Raw genomic sequence first — 23,306 nt, 5'->3', positions numbered from 1 at the left:
CAACCACCACCAATGTGCAGCATCCACTTGGATGATGCGACGGCAGCCATATTGCGCCAGAACGCCCACCACACACCAGCTTACTGGTGGAGAGGAGACAGTGATGAAGCCAATCAGTATATGGGGATGATTAGGAGGCCATGATGGACAGAGGCCAAGGGGCAAATTTGGCCAGGATGCCGGGGTTACACCCCTACTCTTTTTTCGAAGGACATCCTGGGATTTTTAATGACCACAGAGAGTCAGGACCTCGGTTTAACGTCTCATCCGAAGGACGGTGCTCTTTTGGCAGTATAGTGTCCCCGTCACTACACTGGGGCATTAGGACCCACACAGACCACAGGGTGAGCACCCCCTGCTGGCCTCACTAACACCTCTTCCAGCAGCAACCTGGTTTTCTCAGGAGGTCTCCCATCCAGGTACTAACCAGGCTCAGCCCTGCTTAGCTTCAGTGGGCAACCAGTCTTGGGCTACAGGGTGATATGGCTGCTGAGAGTACTGGGGAGCTAAACCATTTAGTGCTTTGTAAGTAAGCAGCAATATTTTAAAATGTACAGTATATAATGTTTAATAGGGAGCCAATTGTCATGATTCTGCCCTTGTGTCTTTGTATTTCTCTAGTCTTGAGGCAGGATCATGACAGACCCATGTTTTGTGTACAAGCACATGGCTATTTGTTTGGGCTGTGTGCTTGTGTTGTCTTGTTACTTACCCCGCCCCTTGTTCTCCTCGTTAGTCATTATTGTTTCATCTGTGTCACCTGCCGTCATTATCAGTTTCTCACTATTTAATCCCCTTGTGTTTGTCGTCCTTTGTTGGTTCATTGCTAATCATACCTGTGAGTACCTTGTGGAAAGTCTTGTCATTGTGAGAGTATTTATTAGAAGTATTGCTTGTTTATTGTCTAGTCATTGTTTAGTCTTGTCAGCCTTAGATTCCTTTTCCTGTGTTGTTTTGCCCCCTCGTGGGTTTTGTTTTCCTGTTTTTGTACCAATAAACCTTGTTCATTGTACACTGTCTGCATTTGGGTTCATCTCCTCGCATCCTCATAACACCAATGCAGTGGTGACAGAACCGGGCTAATATGGTCATATTTCCTGGTTCTGGTAAGAACTCTAGCTGCTGAATTTTGGACCAGCTATAGTTTATTAAGTGTGCAGGGCAACCACCCATAATAGAATTACAATAATCTAGCCTTGAAGTCATGAACGCATTAACTAATTGTTCTGCATTTTTCATTGAGAGCACTTGACGTAATTTAGATATACTTTTTCAAATGAAAAAAATGTGGTTTTACAGATACTAGACACGTGACTTTCAAATGAAAGATTGGTATCAAAGAGCACACCCAGGTTCCTAACTGACAACGAGGACATGCTAGACAGTATTCTAGGTTATTACGTGAGGACGTTTTTTGTCCAATAATTAGAATCTCTGTTTTATCAGAATTAAGTTGTAGGAAATTGCTAGTCATCCAGTTTTTTTTTTTTTATATCACCTATGCATTCCATTAATTTTGTGAATTGGTAAGTTTCGTCCGGGTGTGAAGAAATATAGAGCTGCGTATCATCAGCATAACAGTGAAAACTAATGCCATGCTTCCTAATGATATCTCCCAAGGGTAGCATGTACAGAGTGAACAGCAACGGTCCTAGTACTAAGCCTTGTGGTACACCATACTGAACTTTTGATCGATAAGACATCTCTTCATTTACTGCTACAAACTGATACCGGTCAGATAAGTATGATTTAAACCATGCTAATGCAATTCCACTAATGCCAATATAATTTTCGAGTCTATTTAGAAGAATGTTGTTTTCGATCGAGTAACACTAATAGAGAGATACAACCATGATCGAATGATAGGAGCAAATCATTTGTGACTCTAATGACAGCTGTCTCAGTACTATGGTACAGTCTAAATCCTGATTGAAAATCCTTGCAGATATAATTTATTTCTAAAAATGAACATAGTTGTGAAGATACTGCCTTTTCTAGTATTTTTGACAGAAAAGGTAGATTCGAGATTGGCCTGTAATTGACTAATTCTGTAGGATCAAGTTGCGTTTTTTTAACATGCGGTTTAATCATAGCCAGCTTAAAAGTTTTTGGTACGTATCCTAATTACAAAGATGAATTAATGATATTAAGAAGAAGATCTATGACCTCTCTTTCAGTAGCTTAGTCGGTATAGGGTCTAACATACATGTTGTCGATTTAGATGATTTAACGAGTTTAGAAAATTCTTCCTCTCCTATAGCAATGAATGACTGGAATTTTTTCTTAGGGAGACTACAATGCACTGCCTGATGCGATAAGTGAAGAAGTTCATAAAGTCATTACTGCTGTGCTGCTTGGAAACAAGCTTATGTTTGTTATATGTTTGTTAAGCTTATGTTACATATTCTTATGTAATGCCCTTAAAAAATGTAAGCACCAACATTTTCTTTGAAAACCTGGAAATATGAGGGAATTTTAAAAGTGTGATTTCCAGACCTGGAAATTTGTGGAAATTAATAAAATCCTAAAACATCATGTTTTATAATGATTTAGTTATGTTTAGCTCTAAAATGTTTTAGCAGGTAGAAATGCTGAATTAAATTCAGTTATAAATTCAGGTAATATGGAATTTAATTATTTGAATTATGTATTATTTAATATATTGCCACTTCCAGTTTCTGAAAATAAAGTTTCAAAATGAGCAGTTTTTTATCAATACAGCAGAAGTACTAGAAATATCTTTAGGAGCCTTTAAATATTGTCTTTGGGGGGGTGATTGAAGTAAAAAAGATTGAGAACTGCAGATTTAGACCATAACTGGACTGGACACAAACATTACTGCACTGTGAGATGAATTTAAAATTGATCAAATTATGTATTACTGCTTGAATATATATATATATATATATTTTTTTTGCAAGCATGAATTAGGAGTTAGCAACATGCAAACACATTTAGCCGTGGTCCTCTTGAAATTCATCTCTTTGTACTCTACTTTTCAATAAAGTGGCAAAATTGAAAATTATATTTAGTAATAATAAAAAATAGGGATGCACCGATACCACTTTTTGCAGAACGAGTCCGATACCGATACTTTCATTTTTGGTACTCGCCGATACCGATACCGTAACCGATCCCTGAATTTTCACTGCATTTGTAATTTTTAAATGTATTAGTAGATAAACCAAAAGAATATAAATCATATTAGTTGGCTTAATTTGTTCATCAAATATATATTTTCATGCTTAATTAAGCCTGCTAAAATGCATTGTATGAGCTTCTGTTACTGTCACTGTTCATTCTATTGCTCTATCATATTTTATCTTTCATTTAATAGCACAGCACATGTTTAGAGCTGCTCCAGCAGGGCTCAGTGCTGAGGATCGGGTCAGCGGTTCAAATGTTTGTCAAAACCAGTGAAATATCAATTATTTAATCCAATTTTGATACTACAACAAAAACTACCATCCTAATTAATGTGAATTTAAAACAAGCAGTAACAAAATAAGAACAAACAATCGAATTACAAATAGACAAATAAATACAGTAGAACAAAGAAAGGCTACAAATGAAATAAACATTTGTTTTTAGAGTTTTTCGGGTAGATCTAACAGAAATTTGAATAAAGTAATCAATTGTGAAAAAAAGCATATTCATTACTGTATAAATTATATATAGATAGATATTTTTTTTGTAAAGTTGAAAAGGGTAGCCTATTTAGTCAAGAGCAGTGAGTATTTCTTTGTCCTTTGTTTGATTTAAAACATTAAAACACAGAAGCAGGTTTATCAAACTGCTGCCCCTTTAAGACCGCATTTGAACATGGCTGTGTTCATTTGAGATATAACCGACTTTGTTTATTATAGGATGCTCGCCAAGACGGGCGTTACTACATAATTTTGTGTGAATTCGTCCGTACAAGCGCAAGACGTGAAAGACAATTTAATTCAGAATTCGCACGCTGAGACGCTGGTTTGCGGGGCGCGCGCTTTGGATGTTTGCGTCCATGGAACTTCTTGACCTGCACACGTCCTGTAATAATAATGTAAGGAACCACTCGTTATACTTAAATCAGATAACAGTTCATGTTTTACTTTACTTACATATACGATTTAGTTTTCATCCAAACAGTGGCGGCTCTAGACAAATTTTACTAGGGGGGCCAAGGAGGGGCCAGTGTTTAACCAGAAGGGCACATTAAAAATGGCAACACATTTTATTTAAAGATTATAAACTTTATTTTACTTTAAAATCATATTAACATTCATTTTGTACAAGAGTGAGCGCAGGTAAAAAAAAAAAAAAAAAAAAATACAGTACAGGGTACAAAAACAGGGTGTCAATTCAATGCGAAAATAAATCACCAGGGTACAACAAAGGGTACAACAATGTGCCATTTCCTATTTATGGAAGCCTCAATTCTGTGGACAGTTGAGCAGGGGCGGAGCGGGGGTGGTGGCTAATTGGGCTTAAGTCCCGAATGTTTTGTCAAAAGCCCCGAATCTTTTAGTTTTTTTTTTAAATAACTTAAACTTTGTTTCATTTACTCTCAGTCTTTTCTGACTGGAGCGGCAAAAAATGAAACAAAAACCACCGTGCGTGGTGGTGGACGGTAATGCATCGTGCATCACTCAGTTTGTTTGCCAACTGCCAATAAAAACTAACGTTAACGAAGAAGAATATAAATCTTCTTCTTCGTCGTTGTCATCAGGGGCTGGCGGGCTGTTGTATGTTTCTCCGGCGTCGTAGCGAGCTTACTGGCTAACCGGCTGAAGTTAATATGGACATGAAGTTTTTTTATGGAACACTAACAGTAAACCTCACCGGCCGGAGAGAGATTCAAAAGCAGCGTCAGACGAACCGCGGACAATGTAATTATTATGATGTAATGATGTTTACACCAAATTCCAATTTTACCTATATAAGTTAGGCTAACTTAAAAAATAGTCAGATAATGGTTGCCTCTTTTTAGTTGACAGGGGTGAAAATGAGTCATCCTTAACATTTTTGGTGTTTTGGATTCACTACAGCTGGAGAACAATTAAATACAAAATAGGTTGTAGGCTCTACTGGGTGATTTTTTTTTTACTGAGTAACTATCATCATTTTCCCAGATAGTGTATAGATTTTTAGGCATTCTATTATCTCAAACAGCCTGAAAAATAGTGCATTTAGCTGACGTAAATGGGAAAAAAAAATCTCCCTGGGGGAGTATGCCCCCGGACCCCCCTAGGTTTGGGCTAAGCCCCGAATGTTTACATCGTCTGGCTCCGCCCCTGCAGTTGAGTCCACACTTAATTTTTTGAATTGGCACAACAATGCTGGAACAATTGAATTTTAATAAAATATAGATACACTACACTACAGAAACAGGATACGGTGGTTGTGCTGTCTGGAAAAATGGTCCACAAATACATCAAGATCCAGAGCCTTCTGGACTCTATGCTCAGGACACCAAGGTCACAGAGTCTCTCATCAGTAGTGGTGGACCGCAGGAAGGTTTTTATCAGTTTCATTGTGGAGAAACTGCGTTCGCAAGAGGCTGAGCTTACAGGAAGGGTAACAGCAATCTTGCACAGTCTAAACACTGTTAGAGTTTTAATACATAATTGTGATGAATTTAATCCTTTGTAAGTTATCATTTTGCAGTGTAAGATTACTGTTAACACCTAAATAAATGTATTATGTATTTTTATTAAACTTAGTGAGTGTATCAGCAGCAAAAAGTAATTCTTGAAAAAATCTGCACAGTAATTTTATACAATCTAAACATGTTAATAAAAACAAATTACTATTAGTACTCTTATAAAATTCAATCAGGCAATCATACATTTCACAATTTTATATGTCAAGAATTCAGAAGTGTATATATTTATAATGCTTACACTACACTACACAAAAATAATATACAATTAAATTATGCTTATTTTAAATGTATTGTGCAGGCTAAAAATATATGAGCTTTTAATAATCTTTCAGTGCGCAAAACCATGATAATATGAAACACTTCATAACAGAGCGCACAAAGCGTTTTTAAAAGTTCACGGCTTTTAAAACATTTAAAAGTTCACGGCACAAAGCGAAGAAATGTCGAGCGCACAAATCCTAGTGTATATCTGTCCAGCAGTTTGTTGATCATTTGTTTCTTCACAGTTTTAAATTCCAGTTATTGTGCGTTTGATGCTGATTCATAGTCCTTGTGATGTGTGTGATCTAACAGGCACAAGCGAGTCGTTTAAAAACAGCAACAAACATAAAATACAAATACACAAAATAAAGTCATTTTATGCAAATCCACAGCCTTTTTATCTACAGATCAAGCATTATAATGTGAATATATCATATTGGAGAGAGTTTTACCGTGTATCCTGCTGTAACCGGACGAGGCGCGCGCGCTGTTTGAATACTTAATAGAGAATGATTGACAGCCGCAGAGGAGGGAAAACGAGGTTTCCGTAAACTTTAATTTAATGATGTAAATAGTCTTCTGTCCCTCACATTAAGCTATGGAATGGCTTCAGATGACTCTGTGAAATTATAATCAGACCCTCTCAGGCCCAAGTCACCCAAACTGACGTGAAAAAAGCGGGAGGCGCCGAAAAGCGCGCTGTTTGCATCCCTGAATATGATTAAGTTTCTAAACATATCGAGACCAGACATTTACAAACTTGATTTCATTATCAGTGTAAGGAAGAAAAGTAACACGGTTATGTCCAAGAACAACAAGTCACTTACGAGATTAAATAGTTTTGCTTACCTTCGACTCTTGCAAAAGGAGAAATCGTAGCTCCTCTCTCCAAGAGTAGTTGCTGAGCTCTCATTCATCGAGCAGCACCGCAGCAGAGCCCGTCTACGGAGAGCCTGCCCACTCCCTATTAAGTCCTATTGTACCGAATTACCGAATACCCAGAGTTCCACTGGGGGCGATCGCCCATGAGTGCAAAATGAATGGAAGTCTATGGGGCTAGACAGCTAAATTCGTCTCTTTCACCCGATTGCCATTGATAAATCTCAGATTTGATTGTTGGTTTTGCAAGTTCAACATGGGTTATAGGTCGAAAGTTGAATGAACGAGTACCTATGTCCTTTCGATTTCTTACAGGTTGAGTTGTTGTTGCCCATAACACGCTAGCATTTTGCTAATGAACGCTGATTGGTCAGTGAAGGACTGATTACGACTAGAGATACTGCTTGATGGCATCGCGGCATCCGAAGCGGGACCAGAAACAAACAAAACAAAAACTCTTCTAGCACGTGTATTTACCTGTGTCAGCTGTGTTGTCGATGCCTAGAGAGAAAAGAAAGTGCAGAGCGCGAAAGCACCAAAGTGACTGAAGGATTGCCGTAAATCAGTATATCTGGTCGTACGATGTGTATGACGTCATTGACACTTTAAAAGACTTTTTAAAGCAAATAAGTGACTCTAAAAAATCTAACACCCAGCGATGTGTAATTTCTTTGCATCTCTTTTCGAATACAGCATTCAAATTACTAGACAAAAAAATTATATCCTGAGAAAAGTGTATTTTGATGGGTATACTGCCGTAGACCTCCATTCATTCTGCACTCGTCCTGTGAGCGCCCTCATATGGAATCAGAGTGGAACTGCAACCAGTTCAGAAGCCGGAAGTTTACTGAGAGTGGAAGTTCTCCCCTTATTAAACATTCTCTGACCGCAGGCAACAGTGTTTGGGTGCGTCGCACTAATTTACCCGTGTAGAACGTTGCGTCGCATTAGTTCTGCTTTTGGCGCTCGCGTGTAAAATCATATGACATATATATTTTTTTTTTACAGCGTGGGGGTGGCCACAGGGGTGGCCAGGGACATGTCTACAGAGGCACGGGCCTCCGTGTAGAACCGCCACTGTATCCAAATAACATGTGCTGAGTGAACGATCAGCAATCAAGAGCCTTCAACAGAAGTGCGCCCGCTCGCTCTCTCTCTTGTCAGTTAACGTTAATAATAAGCTACATACATGCCTCGTTTTATTTTCTTTGCCATTGAGATCCGACTGAACAAACTATCCACTGATGTCTGTTTAAAGGGATGTGCTCGACCAGCTCGCGCATCTGTGCCATTGCGCACTCAATCCACTGCGCGTTTTTCTCTTATCAGCTTGCGCACCACAGCTATGTTACTCTACACACGCACCTTGTACGAACCTTGTGAAATGATCCCAAACCGCCGACATTATACTTTCCTATGCCTCAGTTCACCTCCTCAAAGCACTCGCGGCAGCCAGTTTCGTTTCGCAAAATGTACGTGGTATCGGTGCCTGATATCGGCGAATTTTTATGAGTACGAGTAAGAGTATATGAGGACAGTATCGGTATCGGGCCATCCCTAATAAAAAACAAATAAAATGTAAAAATACATTAAAATATTCATAGTTTATCAATAAAAGTATTTATATTCATTCTTTTTTTTTTTTTTCTCATTTAGAGGATGACAGTTCAGGTTCCCCGTATCATCGCGAGAGGCGTAATGCCATCAGTGGGCGGACCGCGGTTCTGGGCACATCAGGAAAACTGAGTGAGGAGCCATCCACCTCTACAGAAGATCGCTCCCCATTGGTGAAGAAAGAACTTCACAGCTCTCTGCCCCACCTGGCAGACCACACCCTGCCCTATCGGGGAACGCTGTTTGCTATGGACCCTCGCAATGGATACTTGGACCCTCACTATGGTGAGTTACAATTTTTCATAGTTGTTTGGGGCATATTCGAGACAAGCACTCTCTCAATATGCAGTTATGGTCTTTTTTGGTTTAATCCAATTAATCTATACTTTTTGGCTTTTTATCCTAAAATATGTTAGGACATATCCTTAAATCCCAAAGGGATAGTCCACCTTAAAAAATGAAATACAAAGTAACATGTTTTGGAGAATGTATTGGCTGCTACTTTCTTTGCAACAAATAGTAGATATTGACAAAAAGGTTCACCAAATGTCTTCTATAGATATCCAAGACATTTGTGTGAGGAACAAACTGATATTTGATTTGTTACTAAAAATGTTCTGCCTCCTGCCTTTCGTTTTTGGGTGAACCTATCCCTACAGAAGTTATCTCAGTTTTGCATAGGACAGTCACAATGAACCATGAACATCAAGTCCCTATAGAATGTAGATATTGTCTATGCATAAAACTCAAGGACGAACATCTAGTGCAGGGCCAGCACACTAACTTTTTCCCCTTTGCGAGGCAAAAGGCAAAGCTGCTAATGGATTGATTGGGCCTGACAGTTGACTATTTGCCCTTTCTTTCTCATTCGCTCTCGCTTGCCTTTTCATTTTTTTTCAGAGGGGAAGTTAGTATGGGGGACGTTCTTCTCTGCTCCCTAATTCCCTCATTAGGGGCCGAGTATAAGCACACAACTCCAGTCTCGCTCATCAGAGGCATGATCAAAGCGCCACAGAGCGGAGAGCAGTCAAACTCCCCCTGCCTTGTTCTTTTCCATATTATCTTTCCCTTGTTTTTCTCTGGTCCACCGGACTCCCCCATCATTTTTATAATCAATAATCATGAGAGACTCTTAGCAAGAGAGCAAGAACCTGTGCATGGACAGGATAGAGTGAAAGAGATAAATAAAGGGAGAGAGAGACAGACGAGGCTAGTCAAGGCCTTTTAAGAGGTTAATATTGTGGACCACCATTGCCTGGTCATCACCTATGGATGAGGATTCGATGTGATAGCTTGTTTAGTTTCGCTAAATTGGTTTTGAATTAGGTTTGACAGTGTAGTTTTAATACACAGCACTTAATTAAATGCCCTTTACCTTTGTTCTCTCTCACACAACCATTTACCACTGTACTACTGATCGTTTAGGCCCTTTCATTAGCCGTCTTAATGCACAAGGGTCAACTACAATCCGACCAGTCAGACCCTCACATATTGATTAATACAGACCTGACCACCTCAGCAATTCTGCCACTCTCTGTTTACAGAGAAATTGAGAGAAATAGGCAGAAAGAGAGTGTTTTAATGGGGCGAGGCAGTGTCAGATGAATGGGAAGGTATGGATAGTATACAGTAAGGACCTCTAAGAAATCTCCTTTCTGTGCCTGCGATGAGGCAGCATTTGGTTGGGGTGCTCCAGCAAATGAGAGAGCAAAGAAATGTTTCAAGATTTCATCAAGTTCGATCAATATTACTATTATTATTATTGTTGTTATTTCTAAATAATTCGTATATATAATTTAATTATATATAATTTAAAATGTTACAAAAAAACAAAAAAACAAATAAGTAATACTAATAAATTTAAAATACAGATTGCATGCACAAGTTGACAAGTTGAAGATATTGTTCTGTCTTAATAAACATTGTGCTTTATGAGTTTAATTTGTATTGAACCCAAAACATTCTTTTAAATGGTTTATAGAAATAAATAAAAAAGGGGAAACATGAAGGGAGACAAAGAAAAAGAGTGAAGCGAAGGGAAAAGAGAGAGTTAAAATGTGGGGGAGAGACAGAGGCTAAAAGGGCAAGGCAAAAAAGAACATAAGTGAAAAAGGGGTGTTCCGGGTGGCTGGAGCCCGGAGGGGGAAGTTGGGGCAGAGGGTGCAGGGTGAAAGGGTGGTGGGGGGTCAGAGGTCAGGTGGAGAAGGCAGACACTGAAACAGAGGAGTTCAAAAACAGCAGGACAAGTCAAAGGAGCCTCTTAGTCGTCCAAAGGTCCATTCTCTCTGCATGGGGGATCACCAGGGCAGCAATGAACTGTGGAGTGGAGAAAGTTGATGATGGAATGAATGCTAGAAGGAGTGTGAGGCACTCTCCCCATGTCTCACTCTTCAGGAAGAAATTCTTGCTTTTGAGACATTTCGCAGACATGCCTCTGGCATTTGATTTGATTCTTATTAAATAAAAAATGTTTTGTAAATTGCTAAAGTTGGCCTGAACAACAGAGTGAGCATGTCCTAAAGTCCTGTTAAACTAGTACCTACAGCTCCATAAGTTGCATATACCATTACTTATTTGTCTCACAATAAGAGAATCCCTAAAAGATCCAGAGTAGGTTTTTATATTTTCTTTATATTTTCATATAACGTATAACTTACTGCAACAAAAACATGGTGTTTTGTTGTTGCTACGGTAGGTGATTACCTATTGGCTCTGTAAGAATATTTATTTGTGCAGTTATAATTTAGCTAAAGCAGATTTTTTTATAGTCAAGCTAGTCTATAATCTGTCTGTCCAACATAACACAATGTGAAATTAAATATTTAAAGGATTAAATACATGTTACACTTTAATTACACAATTACAATTACACAATGCTGCTATTAGTCCAACTTTTTAAATAAAACAGTGCACACTTCCAGGTAGACTAAGGTGTTTACATAAAAAAAATTAAAAGGTGAATTACTGCTTCAGCTCAGGGGTATTCAATACTGTAAACCTATTTTGAATTTTTTTTTGCAGTGTGACGTTTGAAACCTATATTGTCTAGACTGCAAAGCAACTATGATTAAATAGAGGGCTCGGTGTATCGTTGATTATAGATGTGGTGTACACTCCTCACTAGAGGGGATTATGAGAGGCCAGAACCATTTAACTAACCCTTCCCTATCCCCATCACTGCTTTAAAACACACACTGGTGCCATTCACTCAGTTCTACAGGCTTTGAGTTGTGAAAAACCTTGACCCAATACACATGCACACTCTCACATTCGACAGAGCCCCCTGCATTTCTCTTTCCCATTGGAGATCCATCAGCTCGTAAATGCGTCCCAGGTGTGTGCTAGTGTAAGTGTGAGACTGTGCGTGTGTGAGAGTATGTGATGGAGAGCGAGTCGGGCTCTTTGTGCTGTGTATGCACTAGTACTAGTGGCAGGTAAAGCGTGATTACTCTTCCTGCTGGCGCATGTCAAGGCCTAATGCGCCTAAATGAGCCTCCACCTGCCGCCTCTGCACACCTGGTCACCACGGTAACACACAGAGGGGCACCCTGGGAGTGGGTGTCAGGAACAAAGCTCCAAACGACAAGTGCCAGAGGAGGGGCAAGGCATGAAAACAGCAAGGACCTCTGAGAAAATCCTACAAATCTCCTCCGTTACTTCAGCGAGTCAAGGTGCTAATACTGCATTTACACAAACTCTTGTGTAGACACACACTGCATAAGTGCATAAAGGACCAGCGAGTTTTGCATAAAGAGCGCACAGGATAAATAGCCCTCTTTGTGAGCATTAGTCGAAGCATTAGCATTAGCCATCATTCCTGAGACTTATCCTCTTTTCTCACACAAACACTGGATAAGAGTCCCACATCCTGCTTAGCACCATGCTAATGCACAGTATAGATAAGACGGCAGGATTGAAAGACGGATTAATGAAGGGAAGAGCACTAAATATGTGGAAGTGTGAAATGCGGCTAACACTGTGACATCTGTTTATATTGTTCGCTGGTCATCGGGAAGCAGCAACAGTGAGGCACTTGCTGCCGTTGCATTTCTTATCTCTCTTGGGGAAGTGGAAGATCCTTCTCTTCTCTCTCTTTATCCTCTTTCCTAATTGTTTGTATTTTCTTAAACAGATGTGCCCTTCTCTAGTAAGAGCCATGTCCTGTTTTGGGAATTAAAGCTTGTTGAAATGAATGTTTCCCTTTTATATGAATCTAAAGATGGAATGGGAATGTTTTGAACAAGGCAAGCAGGGAGGGATGAAATCTTGCCGTTCCTCAATCTTGGACATACACATGATTGTCCCAGCAGCGCAAAGCCATATCCTTTCCTCAGTAAACTCAACTGAACAATAGGTTTATTCACGTTGCTCAGTGCAGTCTTGGCTGTCCTTATGGTCTTAAAGCATTTGTGCTTTTTCACAAGCACTTTCCCAAAGATTTTGAGAGTTTAGCTCTTTGAAGCCCCTTTGTCCTTTACATTCAAGCCCATGAGTGTCATTACTGCAAAGAGGGTCAACTCCTAAGCCTATTTAGTGTCGGTCTACAACTTCTCAGTGTGAAATATTGTCCCCACTCAAAAGCAAACTGGCTCCCACCTTTAGCTTGATCAGCGTTGTGGGGCTACAGTTTCAGTCCTGTGTTCTTGCTTGGATAAAGATCTACCAAGTTTCCTGAAGCCTATAATCCTCTACCAAAGCCTCATTGATGCCTTGAACCAGAGTCCAGACAAACCAACATGAGGAGGGACTGATGATATCCCACCAAACTGCTTGCATCTGTCTGGTCAGCTCTGCATTGGTGCGCACCATATCAGAGGATATTCCCACTTCAGTGCCCTTGGTGGAGCATAGCATGCCACCGCCGCCTGAACAAAAGACTTGTAGAGGGCTTTCTGAGATGGTGAAAAAGATTGAGCTTGACACTGATATATTGGGTGGGTAGTGCTGGGTGTTATTTCCCCCTTACCTCTAAAATCAAACCTTCACTGGCCACTGAACTGTAAACATCTGCTGTCAAAGATATAGACATGACCAGAACCAATCTAACAGCTGGTGTATTCTGGATAACCATATCAAATGAAGATGTGGAGTTGGTTGTTTGACTAGGACTTTACTTGGACATAATAAATATTTATGTAAACCTCCTTACATGCTAGTTGTTGTTCAAATGAAACCTTCTGTCCTTTCCTAAGAACTTCTCTAGAGCAGTATGATGTTGAGAGGTTCACCTTATACCCCGTGGTCTTGATGACATGAGTTGACGTGTATTTATGACTGAATGAAAATCAGTCTCACTGGCTAGATACCATGTAAACATTTCAGCAAAACATTGCATTTAAATTCTAATGCATATCTCATCTATACGAGTAACAAGGTTTTTGTACATGGACTTTTTTTTCTAATCATTTATAGATTTAATTATTTTTTACAGTCCACTGAGTGAGCATGTCCTTGGTTGAAGAAACACCCGCATACTTTTTGTTTGGAGTTTATACTCCGAAGTTTACATGGCTTTAATGACTTTTTTTGCAATGAAATCATAAAAATACAATGATGCCTCAAAATGAAGAAACAAGCCATAGAGAGGCTCCCACTAACAACTTTAATGGCAAGGATGGTTTGCATGATTGTTTCCATATTGGATTTGTGAAAGAGGGGCCCTGCTACGGCTTAACCAGAGCTCACAGGGCCAAGACGCCGGGAGCAGTCTTTGGGCACTAGTAAGAAGTCTCTTCTTCTCCTTCATCCTGATCCTTTCATTCTGAAAGTGAATCTTTTACTGTTATTATCCTTCTTGGTTTAGTACACCACAGATAATCTTATGATCCTCTTTTATAGAGGTTATTAAAGGAGTTTTGCCGTGTATGGCTGTACCGTTACATTCATGTGCTTCTTTGACTTCCCTCTTTTCTTTTTTCTTTCGCCTGGAGGGTTCAGGGTGAAGCATGTTGGAATAGAGTGGAAATGTTCCTCAGCACTGCCTGATACTGGAGTAATGTACATCAGTTTTTCTTGGAAACTTCTTATCTGTATGAGAAATTCCGCCAGAAAACTTGATCTGTTGGATATGCCACAGTCATTCATGTGACGTGTTTCCTTTCATGCTTCTGTGTTTTGTTGAAATTATCATAATGCAAAAGCCATCTCAGAGATTTCATAGTGAGAAATGCTTTGAACCTTGTCTAATAAAGCCTGTTTTGAAGGATGGAGACAACTGCTGTCTGTAACCCCACTACCCACTGTAAAACTTTTGGCTTAAAAATGTGGGAGACTACAACAATGGCTTGACACCTATGAGGTCCCTTTCTCTTTCTCTCTTTTTCGAGTGGACTACTACTGTGTAAATAAATCACACCACTTCTCACTCTCATCCTCAGTGGGTATTCAGACAGCATTACACTCGCTCCAGTCCTCTCTGTGTGTGTGTGTGTGTGTGTGTGTACCTGGAATTCCCTACGTTATGGGGACCAAATTTCTCCACAAGGATATTAATACCAGTAATTTTTAAGAGACATTTTTAGGTCCCCATGAGGAAAGCAGCTTATAAATCATACAAAATATTTTTTTTTTTGAAAATATAAAAATGCAAAAAAATGTCTGTGAAGGCTAGGTTTAGGAGTAAAGGCCCTTTTACACTGAGCGTGGCACGATAAAGCTAAGCAAATCGCTGATGAACAGAGCTTTCACACTGAACAAGATACGATTGATTGCCTTCAGCTAATTCCCACCTGCACGGTAGGTGGCGAGAATACATTTTTCCTCATGTATGTATCTCGTAGGTTTTCCCATTTAGTTTTAACCTCATCCGCTGCACAATATACAACAGTAAATTAAGATAAATAAAGTTTGGTAGTATACAGAAACCATCATCGAGTATGTATAATAACTTCCGACTGCTATCTAAAGTGGAACACAATGTCGTCATTAGGAAGGGCAGGAGTTATGATTCCCTAATATGATTGACAGCTCTAGAGCGAATGAGCTTTATGACTCACGGAAGAATACAGAGCTCTGTACGCTGTTTCAAGCTCTTCAGATCGCATAATTCAGTGGAAAATGAATAGAAATTATAATCTGTATAAAGAACATGCAGATACCAATGATAACACAACATCCATTCTCTTTTCTATTCCGGAATACTTTTCTTCTGTGTTTACACAGGTTTTCAAAACAATGGCACCACTCTTACACTTTTTTTGCAACAGCAGCGGCTCGGGTAAGCTCAAATCTAATTGGACGGCTCATTTCAAAAAAAAAAAAAAAAAATCGTCACACTGGTCGAAAAAAATGATGTGATTGATCATGCCTGGTGTGAATAGCTCCATAGGGATCTATTGTTTCGTACAAGAGAGTCATTGCGACATACATTCAAGTCACTTAATCGCACTCAGTGTGAAAGGCCCTTTAGAGTTTGGGGATAGACTTTACACTTTGTACATTATAAAAATCATTATTTAATAACTAATTTTGATCTATTAAACTGTTAAGCAGATACATTTTTTATATTTGTCTGGTATGGCCCATTATGACTATTATGCCTATATCTTATGTGCACAAAGTCCTAACTTCTTAAAACTTTGTACATATGAAGAACAAGTCCTTTTGAGCAAACAAGCTTAGTTTCATGAATTTATGATGTTCGGAAGGTTAACAGTATATTCTAAAAATAGCGACAGATGTTATTTTCACTAAGTGTAAATAGTTGTTAAATGCTATTTATACTTAGTGCACGTATCCACTTATTTTTATAGTATAGTAGTATAGTATCACAACTCTAAAAATGTCTTAATGACAATTTAAAAAAAATAATAATTTCTGCTTAGATGGTATATCACAATACATGGTGTTGTGAATGTCAGATTATGTCTATCATTACATTGAACTATTTCTCAAAAGAGCAAGGAAATCATGTCCCCTTTAATGTTAGTGAAACCACCACTTGGTGCTTTCCTAGGTCTTTATTTGAAGGGACAGAAAGCACTAATAACGTTTCTCTCCTTTAATTATTATTATGAGTCTGTATGCGGTAACAAGGGACGCATCTCTGCCTCAAGTACTAATCACAAGAAAAGCCAAGACAGAGACGGGTAGAGGGGAAGAATGCTAGGTGGAAAGGGTGGGAGGGGATAGTAACTAAGCAGAAAATAAAAAGAAACATAAAAGAAAGGGAGCTGAAGGAGGTCAGGCCCATCACAGGCTTAGCATTGCCTTCAAAGATGGCTGGGACAGGTGGCAGCTCGAGACAATCTCACTCTGCAGAGCAGCATCCTCTCAGGAGGAGATAAGGGATCCCTCTGTCCATCCTCCCCCTCCTCATCTCCCACCATCCCCCCACTTTCCTCACCTCTCCTCTCCGCTCTGTGCTGGAAGCTCTTTGATGTGTGTGGAGTGGGATGACTGGCTGGGTCTGAAGCGCAGGAAGGGTTCAGTGCGGAGGTCTCTGAGGTGCCCGCTACTCGGCGCACTCATTAAGGCAGTGGGGCCGGGTTAATCAGCTTTAAAGTTTACACACATACGCTTTTGTCTGCCAGCCCTGGCCAGCCACCCCTGGGCACCACCTGCTTGATAAAGAGGCGGCGAGGGAGACCGAGAGACAGCGAGAAACAGGAAGAGAGATGTTCACTCCCTGACTGTCTAAGTTGCGCTTTCTCTCTCTCCTAAGGCCTGGTCTCTCGACAAGACCTGTGTTGTCGAGGATTATTTGAGTAGTTTTTGTTTGGTGGGACAGAATAAATGGATTACAACTCCTGCTTGTTTTTGGGCCATAACTCTCAAGGTGCCAAGAGGGATGCGGGTATTCGCTGAGGGACGGAGCGAAGTGCAGAATGTGGATGTGTAAACAAAAAGAACAAATGACAAATGTGAAAAATGAAAACCAATAGTTGTGCCAATTTATCTTGTGTTGGAGCAGTATCAGAGAACATCAGCTGTTGAACCCAAAGCTAATTTTATTTACAATATATTTAGAATTGCAAAGTCAGAAAGTGTAGTGGTTAACATTTTTGAAACAGGATGAGAAAAGCTAGTGAGAGATTTGAGAGTGAGACAAATGGAGCCGGTTAGGTACAGGTCTTAATTTGCCCTGAGGTGCTGACCCTTATCTACCTCCGAGACCTGACCATGATTACACTGATTACCTTAATGCAGACTCGTCTCTCTTCACTCTTGCTGTCCCTTGTTCAAAAGAGGCACAGGGAATTATTGCCATACTGGCCCTCCTTACTTATCCCGCTGTGGGATGAATAGAAGGATTCTGGTATGTGATTGGCACTTTATTTGATAAAGTCACAATTAGACCAACTTTTTTCTCCCAACCCCTCCTTTTCCAGTTTATGCTGGACTGTAGAGAAACATAATCATCATTTTCCATCCCTATACAGCATACATTTTTTTTACATAATTCCTACATTTATACAGGGGAAAGGATAGGAATAGAAATAGTAACCTTTATTTATTCACTTTTGCAAGACTGACCATATTATGTTATCACAATATATTATCAAATTATTTGATTAAAAAAATGTTTATGAGCAATTATTCACCGTTATTTTTTTTGTTTTTTGTAAAAAAAAAAAAAAGGGATTCAGAAATAGAACAGACCTGAATGCTGAATAGTCTCTGAATTATTATTTTCTTAAATAATATATATATATATATATATATATATATATATATATATATATATATATATATATATATATATATATATATATATATATATATATATATATAAATAAAATAGTCAACCTCACTATTTACAAGTATATAAGTTGGATGTTATATAAGCTGGATGTTGAATGAATGGAATCAATCTAAGCGGCTGGAATTTGTTAGCATTTAAACTAAGTGATGAACACCAGAGAGGGCCGAAAACCTACAGTCCGACTCACAACACTCACTTTAACAACCAAAATATTTATCCATCCATCCCTCCTCTCCTTCCTTCCCTCCCTCTGTATTTCTGCTTTGTTTCCCATGCCTGCACTCCACCACCTCAATTCCAGACACATTTGGTACGTTTGGATAATTTATACAGCTGTAATTAGCCCATTACCGTCACACCAATCGGGAACTATAATTAAACAGAATGCTCAAGTCAACAGCAACCCCCGCAGAGCAGCGCTCAACAGTGCTCATGTGTGTTTACACGCAGACACAGCTGGATCCTGCAGCCTGTTTTCGGAATGCTTTACCAGACGCGTGCTGTTTTCAATATTTGGTGTCCTTAAGGTATGCTTCTCATCATGAGCTTATCAACTGCTTACAAGCACACACAGGTGTGAATGGGTGTGTTTGGTTGCCTGTGATACTTTGTTTTTTTCTGGTTTGCACACACATATACGGTGAAATAAGCACTTGCTTTCCCATTGACACGTACAATTTGCACAAACTCACAGGGTTTATTGCTCGTTGGCCCCTCAGTCATCAGCTCTGTGCAGGCGAGCATGTTTGAGCAGTGAGATCATGAGCAAGTGAAGTGCTGTAATGAAATCTGGCAATGTGCAAGGCGCACACACAACATAGAACGGCACAGAGCCATCATATGTGCTACATTACTGATTCACAAACTCACCAGCCTTTCTCCCTTTCTCTAACAATTTATCATTTATTATTGTTTTTTTTTTTGTTGCATAAAACACGTCAAGTTTTTGTATTCAATCTGGTTTCATATGGTTTGGAAAAAACAGTACAACATTTTTTCTTTAAGCATTGAATGTGAGATCTTGTAAGATCTTATTTGTATTTGAATAAATCAATAAAACATGTTAATAGAAGATCATTCCACAAGGTTTTTTTTCCAAAAATGTATAATTATTTTAATGTGGCATAAGATATCAGGACAGTTGTATCATCCTGACATTTTTGTTTATCCAGTCCAAAAAAACAAATGACCAAAAAAACATACTCATCATAGAAGCTGTATTCAAGTATTTGTATTATTAATAGTTGCATTTTTGAATGTGTGTGTGTTTTTGTTTGTTGGTTGGTTGGTTGGTTGATTAAAAAAAAAAAAAAAAAAAAAAAAAAAAATTAAGGAATGTTACATCATTGACCCAGAGGTGTTTGGAGGATGGTCAGCAATGTTACACTGTTGATCATTGAACGTTTTCTCTTCTTGGATTTGCTTATGACTTTTTAAGTGCCAGAAGAAGCAGTTCTCTCAATCTGATCTGTTGGTCACAATACAATTACCTCTCAATCAGGGAGTTAACATAATATTACAGCAGTCCCCCCAAAGAGCATGTGTAATAAAACTTGAAGAGAGAAAAGGAGAAGGAAAGAAGAAGTAAGTGTTCATAAAATAATTATGGGAGAGATTTTAGTAAATGCTTTAGGGCGTATCATCCTCCTAAATAATAAGCTGTAATTGTGATCATCTTCACACTCTCTTTTCTGTTCAACGTGTGTTTGTGTTCCATCAGAAACTAATGAGTCTGGTCAAAGTTTGCCTTTAATCAGCTCTTTCATTAAAACCCTTTATAATCGCTTCTTAATGAATGCACTGTGAAATAATGATAGCAAAAAATTGCCCTCTGCATTATGCATGGCTACAAAAAGTGGCAGTTCAAAAGCAGGGCTGTTGGGAAAGGTAGACTGAATTTTACAGCATGCTTTTGAAAAAGTTTAAACTAAATTAGTAACTTTGGGAATGGGTGCTCCCTTTGCTCCCTTTCTAGGAAGTTTTGCGTCACTATAGGCCTGATGAAGTACTTTCTAGGAGGCAATGCACTGGTGTACTAGAGATTAGAGGCCATTTCTCAGCCAAATAGGCAAGGCAAGGCATGTTTATTTATATAGCACATTTCATACACAATGGCAATTCAAAGTGCTTTACATAGAATAAATTAAAATAATAAAAAGAAATAAGAATAATTAAAACAGTTTAGAAAAATAAAATACAGTATAGTACAAACAGTCGGACGAACAGTGGCACAGTGCTCATTCATTAAATGCACAGCTAAACAGAAGTGTTTTGAGTCTGGATTTGAAAGTGACTACTGTAGGAGCACATCTGATCTCTTCTGGAAGCTGGTTCCAACTGCGGCTGGCATAATAGCTAAAAGCGGACTCACCATGCTAAGAGTGAACCCTTGGTATTTCTAGCTGATATGATCCTAATGATCTGAGTGATCTGTTGGGTTTATATTCAGTGAGCATATCTGCAATGTATTGAGGTCCTAGGCCATTGAATGATTTGTATACCAGTAATAATACTTTAAAATCAATCCTAAATCTAACTGGGAGCCAGTGTAAAGACCTGAGGACTGGTGTGATATGTTCATATTTTCTGGTTCTGTTCAGAATCCTGGCAGCAGCGTTCTGTATGAGCTGCAACTGTTTTATGGTCTTTTTGGGAAGGCCAGTGAGGAGTCCATTACAATAATCCACCCTGCTGGTGATGAAAGTATGAACAAGTTTCTCTAAGTCTTGTCTGGAAACAAAGCATCTAATTCTTGCAATATTTTTCAGATGATAGTATGCTGATTTAGTTATTGCTTTGACATGACTACTGAAACTAAGGTCTGACTCTAGTGACACACACTAAGATTCCTGACTTGATTTTTAGTTGTTTGACCCCTAGAGTGAAGGTATGCGTTCACCTTGAGAACTTCATCTTTGTTTCCAAATGCAATGACTTCAGTTTTGTCTTTGTTTAACTGAAGAAAATACTGGTTGTCCTCCTGTTTTTACTTTGGATGCAGAACCGAAGCTATTTATCTCAATACAGTAGCTGTATTGCAAATTCAAAACTATAAAATATATATATAAGTACTATATTAGTATATAAGTTCAAATGCGCGTACCTATAGACTGAACTCATAATACGCATGTGCATGCCATCAGCGTTCTCACAGGTTCTCGTTTTTAAAGTTTGCGTAGAGAGAACTTAAAGAGTTTTCTGTTAAAACGGTGTCGTGTTAGCGGCCCCTAAGTTAACAACTAATGATCGTTGCGACAGAAGTGAATCAATCAAAACTAAATTTAGCTGGACAATAACTTTATTCTAGAGCTGCTATAAAGCCAAAACAATCTCTGTTACTTTAATTTCCTATTATCACTGTAAAGCCGCTTTGGAACAATCTACATTGTTAAAAGCGCTATATAAATGAAGATGACTTGACTTGACATGCTTGCTAAATAAAATAATGTCTTTTGATGCTTTTGTGCTTAAAGGCCTTAAAGGCCTTAAATGCTTGAACCCCGATAAATGCTGCTTGCAGCTTTAATTCTTTTTTGTTCTCTGTAAACTGTTTTCTTTTGTTCTTTCATCTCTAAACACGACAATGAACTTGACATTGGCATGTGGTAGGGCTGCACAATTAATCGCAAAGAAACCGCACGCAATTTGGCAAAGGCTTGCTATTATGCACAGCTTGTCAGTGCAGTGCGGCTGATCGGTAGTAAATGCTGCTCCATCTGAAAGCCAGAGGGCGCTCTCAGGCAGACCCGCCAAATATGCCCCGCCGCTGAAGTACGATAACGCACATCATTCCAGGAAATCCCTATTGGGCATCATCGCTGTAGCTGAATAAACAGAAGATTGAAACGCTTTGATTGATTAAACATGACTAATAAACACACGGCTGCCTTTTTCTGTGTAAGAAGCCACATCATCTCACAGAAGGATGCTCAGTTGTCGTTATGAAGTGAGTTTGGAGTAAAATCATGTTATTAAATGTTGTCTTTTGTTAGTCAAGAGGTTCATAAATGCTTCTCGTGTTTGGAAAGATGTTTGACACGTGTTGCTTTTTCAAAATGCACGTTATAAGTGACTTAAACTCACAGTGCTTTCAGATGGCGCAGTGTTTACAGAGCCGTACATCAATGACAAGCTGCGCATAACAAATAATTACAGTCTGCAATTTCAAAATCGCAATAAGCCAAATCGGTTTAAGTGCGATTACATGGAGATTGTGATTAATTGTGCAGCCCTAGCATGCGGCAGCCTATGACTTCACCACTGTTGCGACCGTGAGTATTAAAGGGCACCTGTAAAATTCGTCTTCGTCTTTCTTGTCTTCAGGAGACTGTTTGTACATGCGAGAGGAGCATGTGCGTTTAGCTCCTGAGCATAGGACATTGTTAGGCCACCTCACGCTAGGCTTTACAGCAGTGGAGTGTCGTTAGGCCTCCTCTCTTTATAGAGTCACTCTTTCAGGCCTACACTCCCTAGAGATCCACCTGAATAGCGGGTCAGAGTTAGGCTTTGCGAAGCCTCCTTGGTAAGCTGCTCTGAGCGTAGCACGCCGATAGCCATATTCAGGCCTCCGTCCCCAGAGCTCGGCAGGAAGTAGTGCTGTGTTTGGGCTGTTTGCGAGCCTTCTTGGCCACTGCTTTCAGAAGGAAGCTGGTTGTGAATGCTTTTTCGGACGCCAGATAGTTTACTAAGTAGTAGACTATCAGTGAGCCTCCTTAGTTATGCCCTTTTACTATGAGTAGAGTTTTGCTTAGGACGTTGCTAGGCCTCCTCTTGTTTTAGAGAGTTGTCATGTTGAGGCCTCTATCCGCAGAGCTCCACCACACAGTGGTGCTGAGTTGTCAGGCTTTTGAGCCTCCTTGACCACTGCGTTTAGAAAGCACCATGGGACGGCTGCGCCACATGTACTGCCACCACGTGTTCCTTGAGGGAACATCCTATGGGTGAGTGGATCATCCTACACCATTGGAGAAGCAGATTCGGATTCCCTTCCCGTCCCCGCCGCCCTTCCAGAGTCTCATCCCGTCAAGGCCGCCCTTCCAGAGTCTTGTCCCACCGAGACCACCCTTCCAGAGTCTCGTGCCGTCGAGACCACCCTTCCAGAGTCTCATCCCGCCGAGACCACCCTTCCAGAGTCTCGTCCCGTCGAGACCACCCTTCCAGAGTCTTGTCCTGCCAAGACCACCCTTCCAGAGTCTCGTGCAG

General features: G+C 39.6%; 1 protein-coding gene across 1 annotated transcript in view; it reads left to right on the top strand.

Annotated features, from left to right (window-relative positions):
* The window catches only part of gli3 (GLI family zinc finger 3), a 182,165-nt gene that overhangs the window by 87,106 nt on the left and 71,753 nt on the right, over positions 1–23,306 (top strand). The window contains exon 3 of the mRNA XM_084399264.1: positions 8,444–8,686. Within this exon, the coding sequence (XP_084255390.1) occupies positions 8,444–8,686 (243 nt within the window). The remainder of the gene's footprint in view (positions 1–8,443; positions 8,687–23,306) is intronic.

Source organism: Rutilus rutilus (assembly GCF_951802725.1).
Source record: "Rutilus rutilus genome assembly, chromosome: 24".
NCBI classification, from domain to species: Eukaryota; Metazoa; Chordata; class Actinopteri; order Cypriniformes; family Leuciscidae; genus Rutilus; species Rutilus rutilus.
Note: the sequence above shows the minus strand (reverse complement) of the source record. Positions and strands in the feature narration are given on the sequence as shown.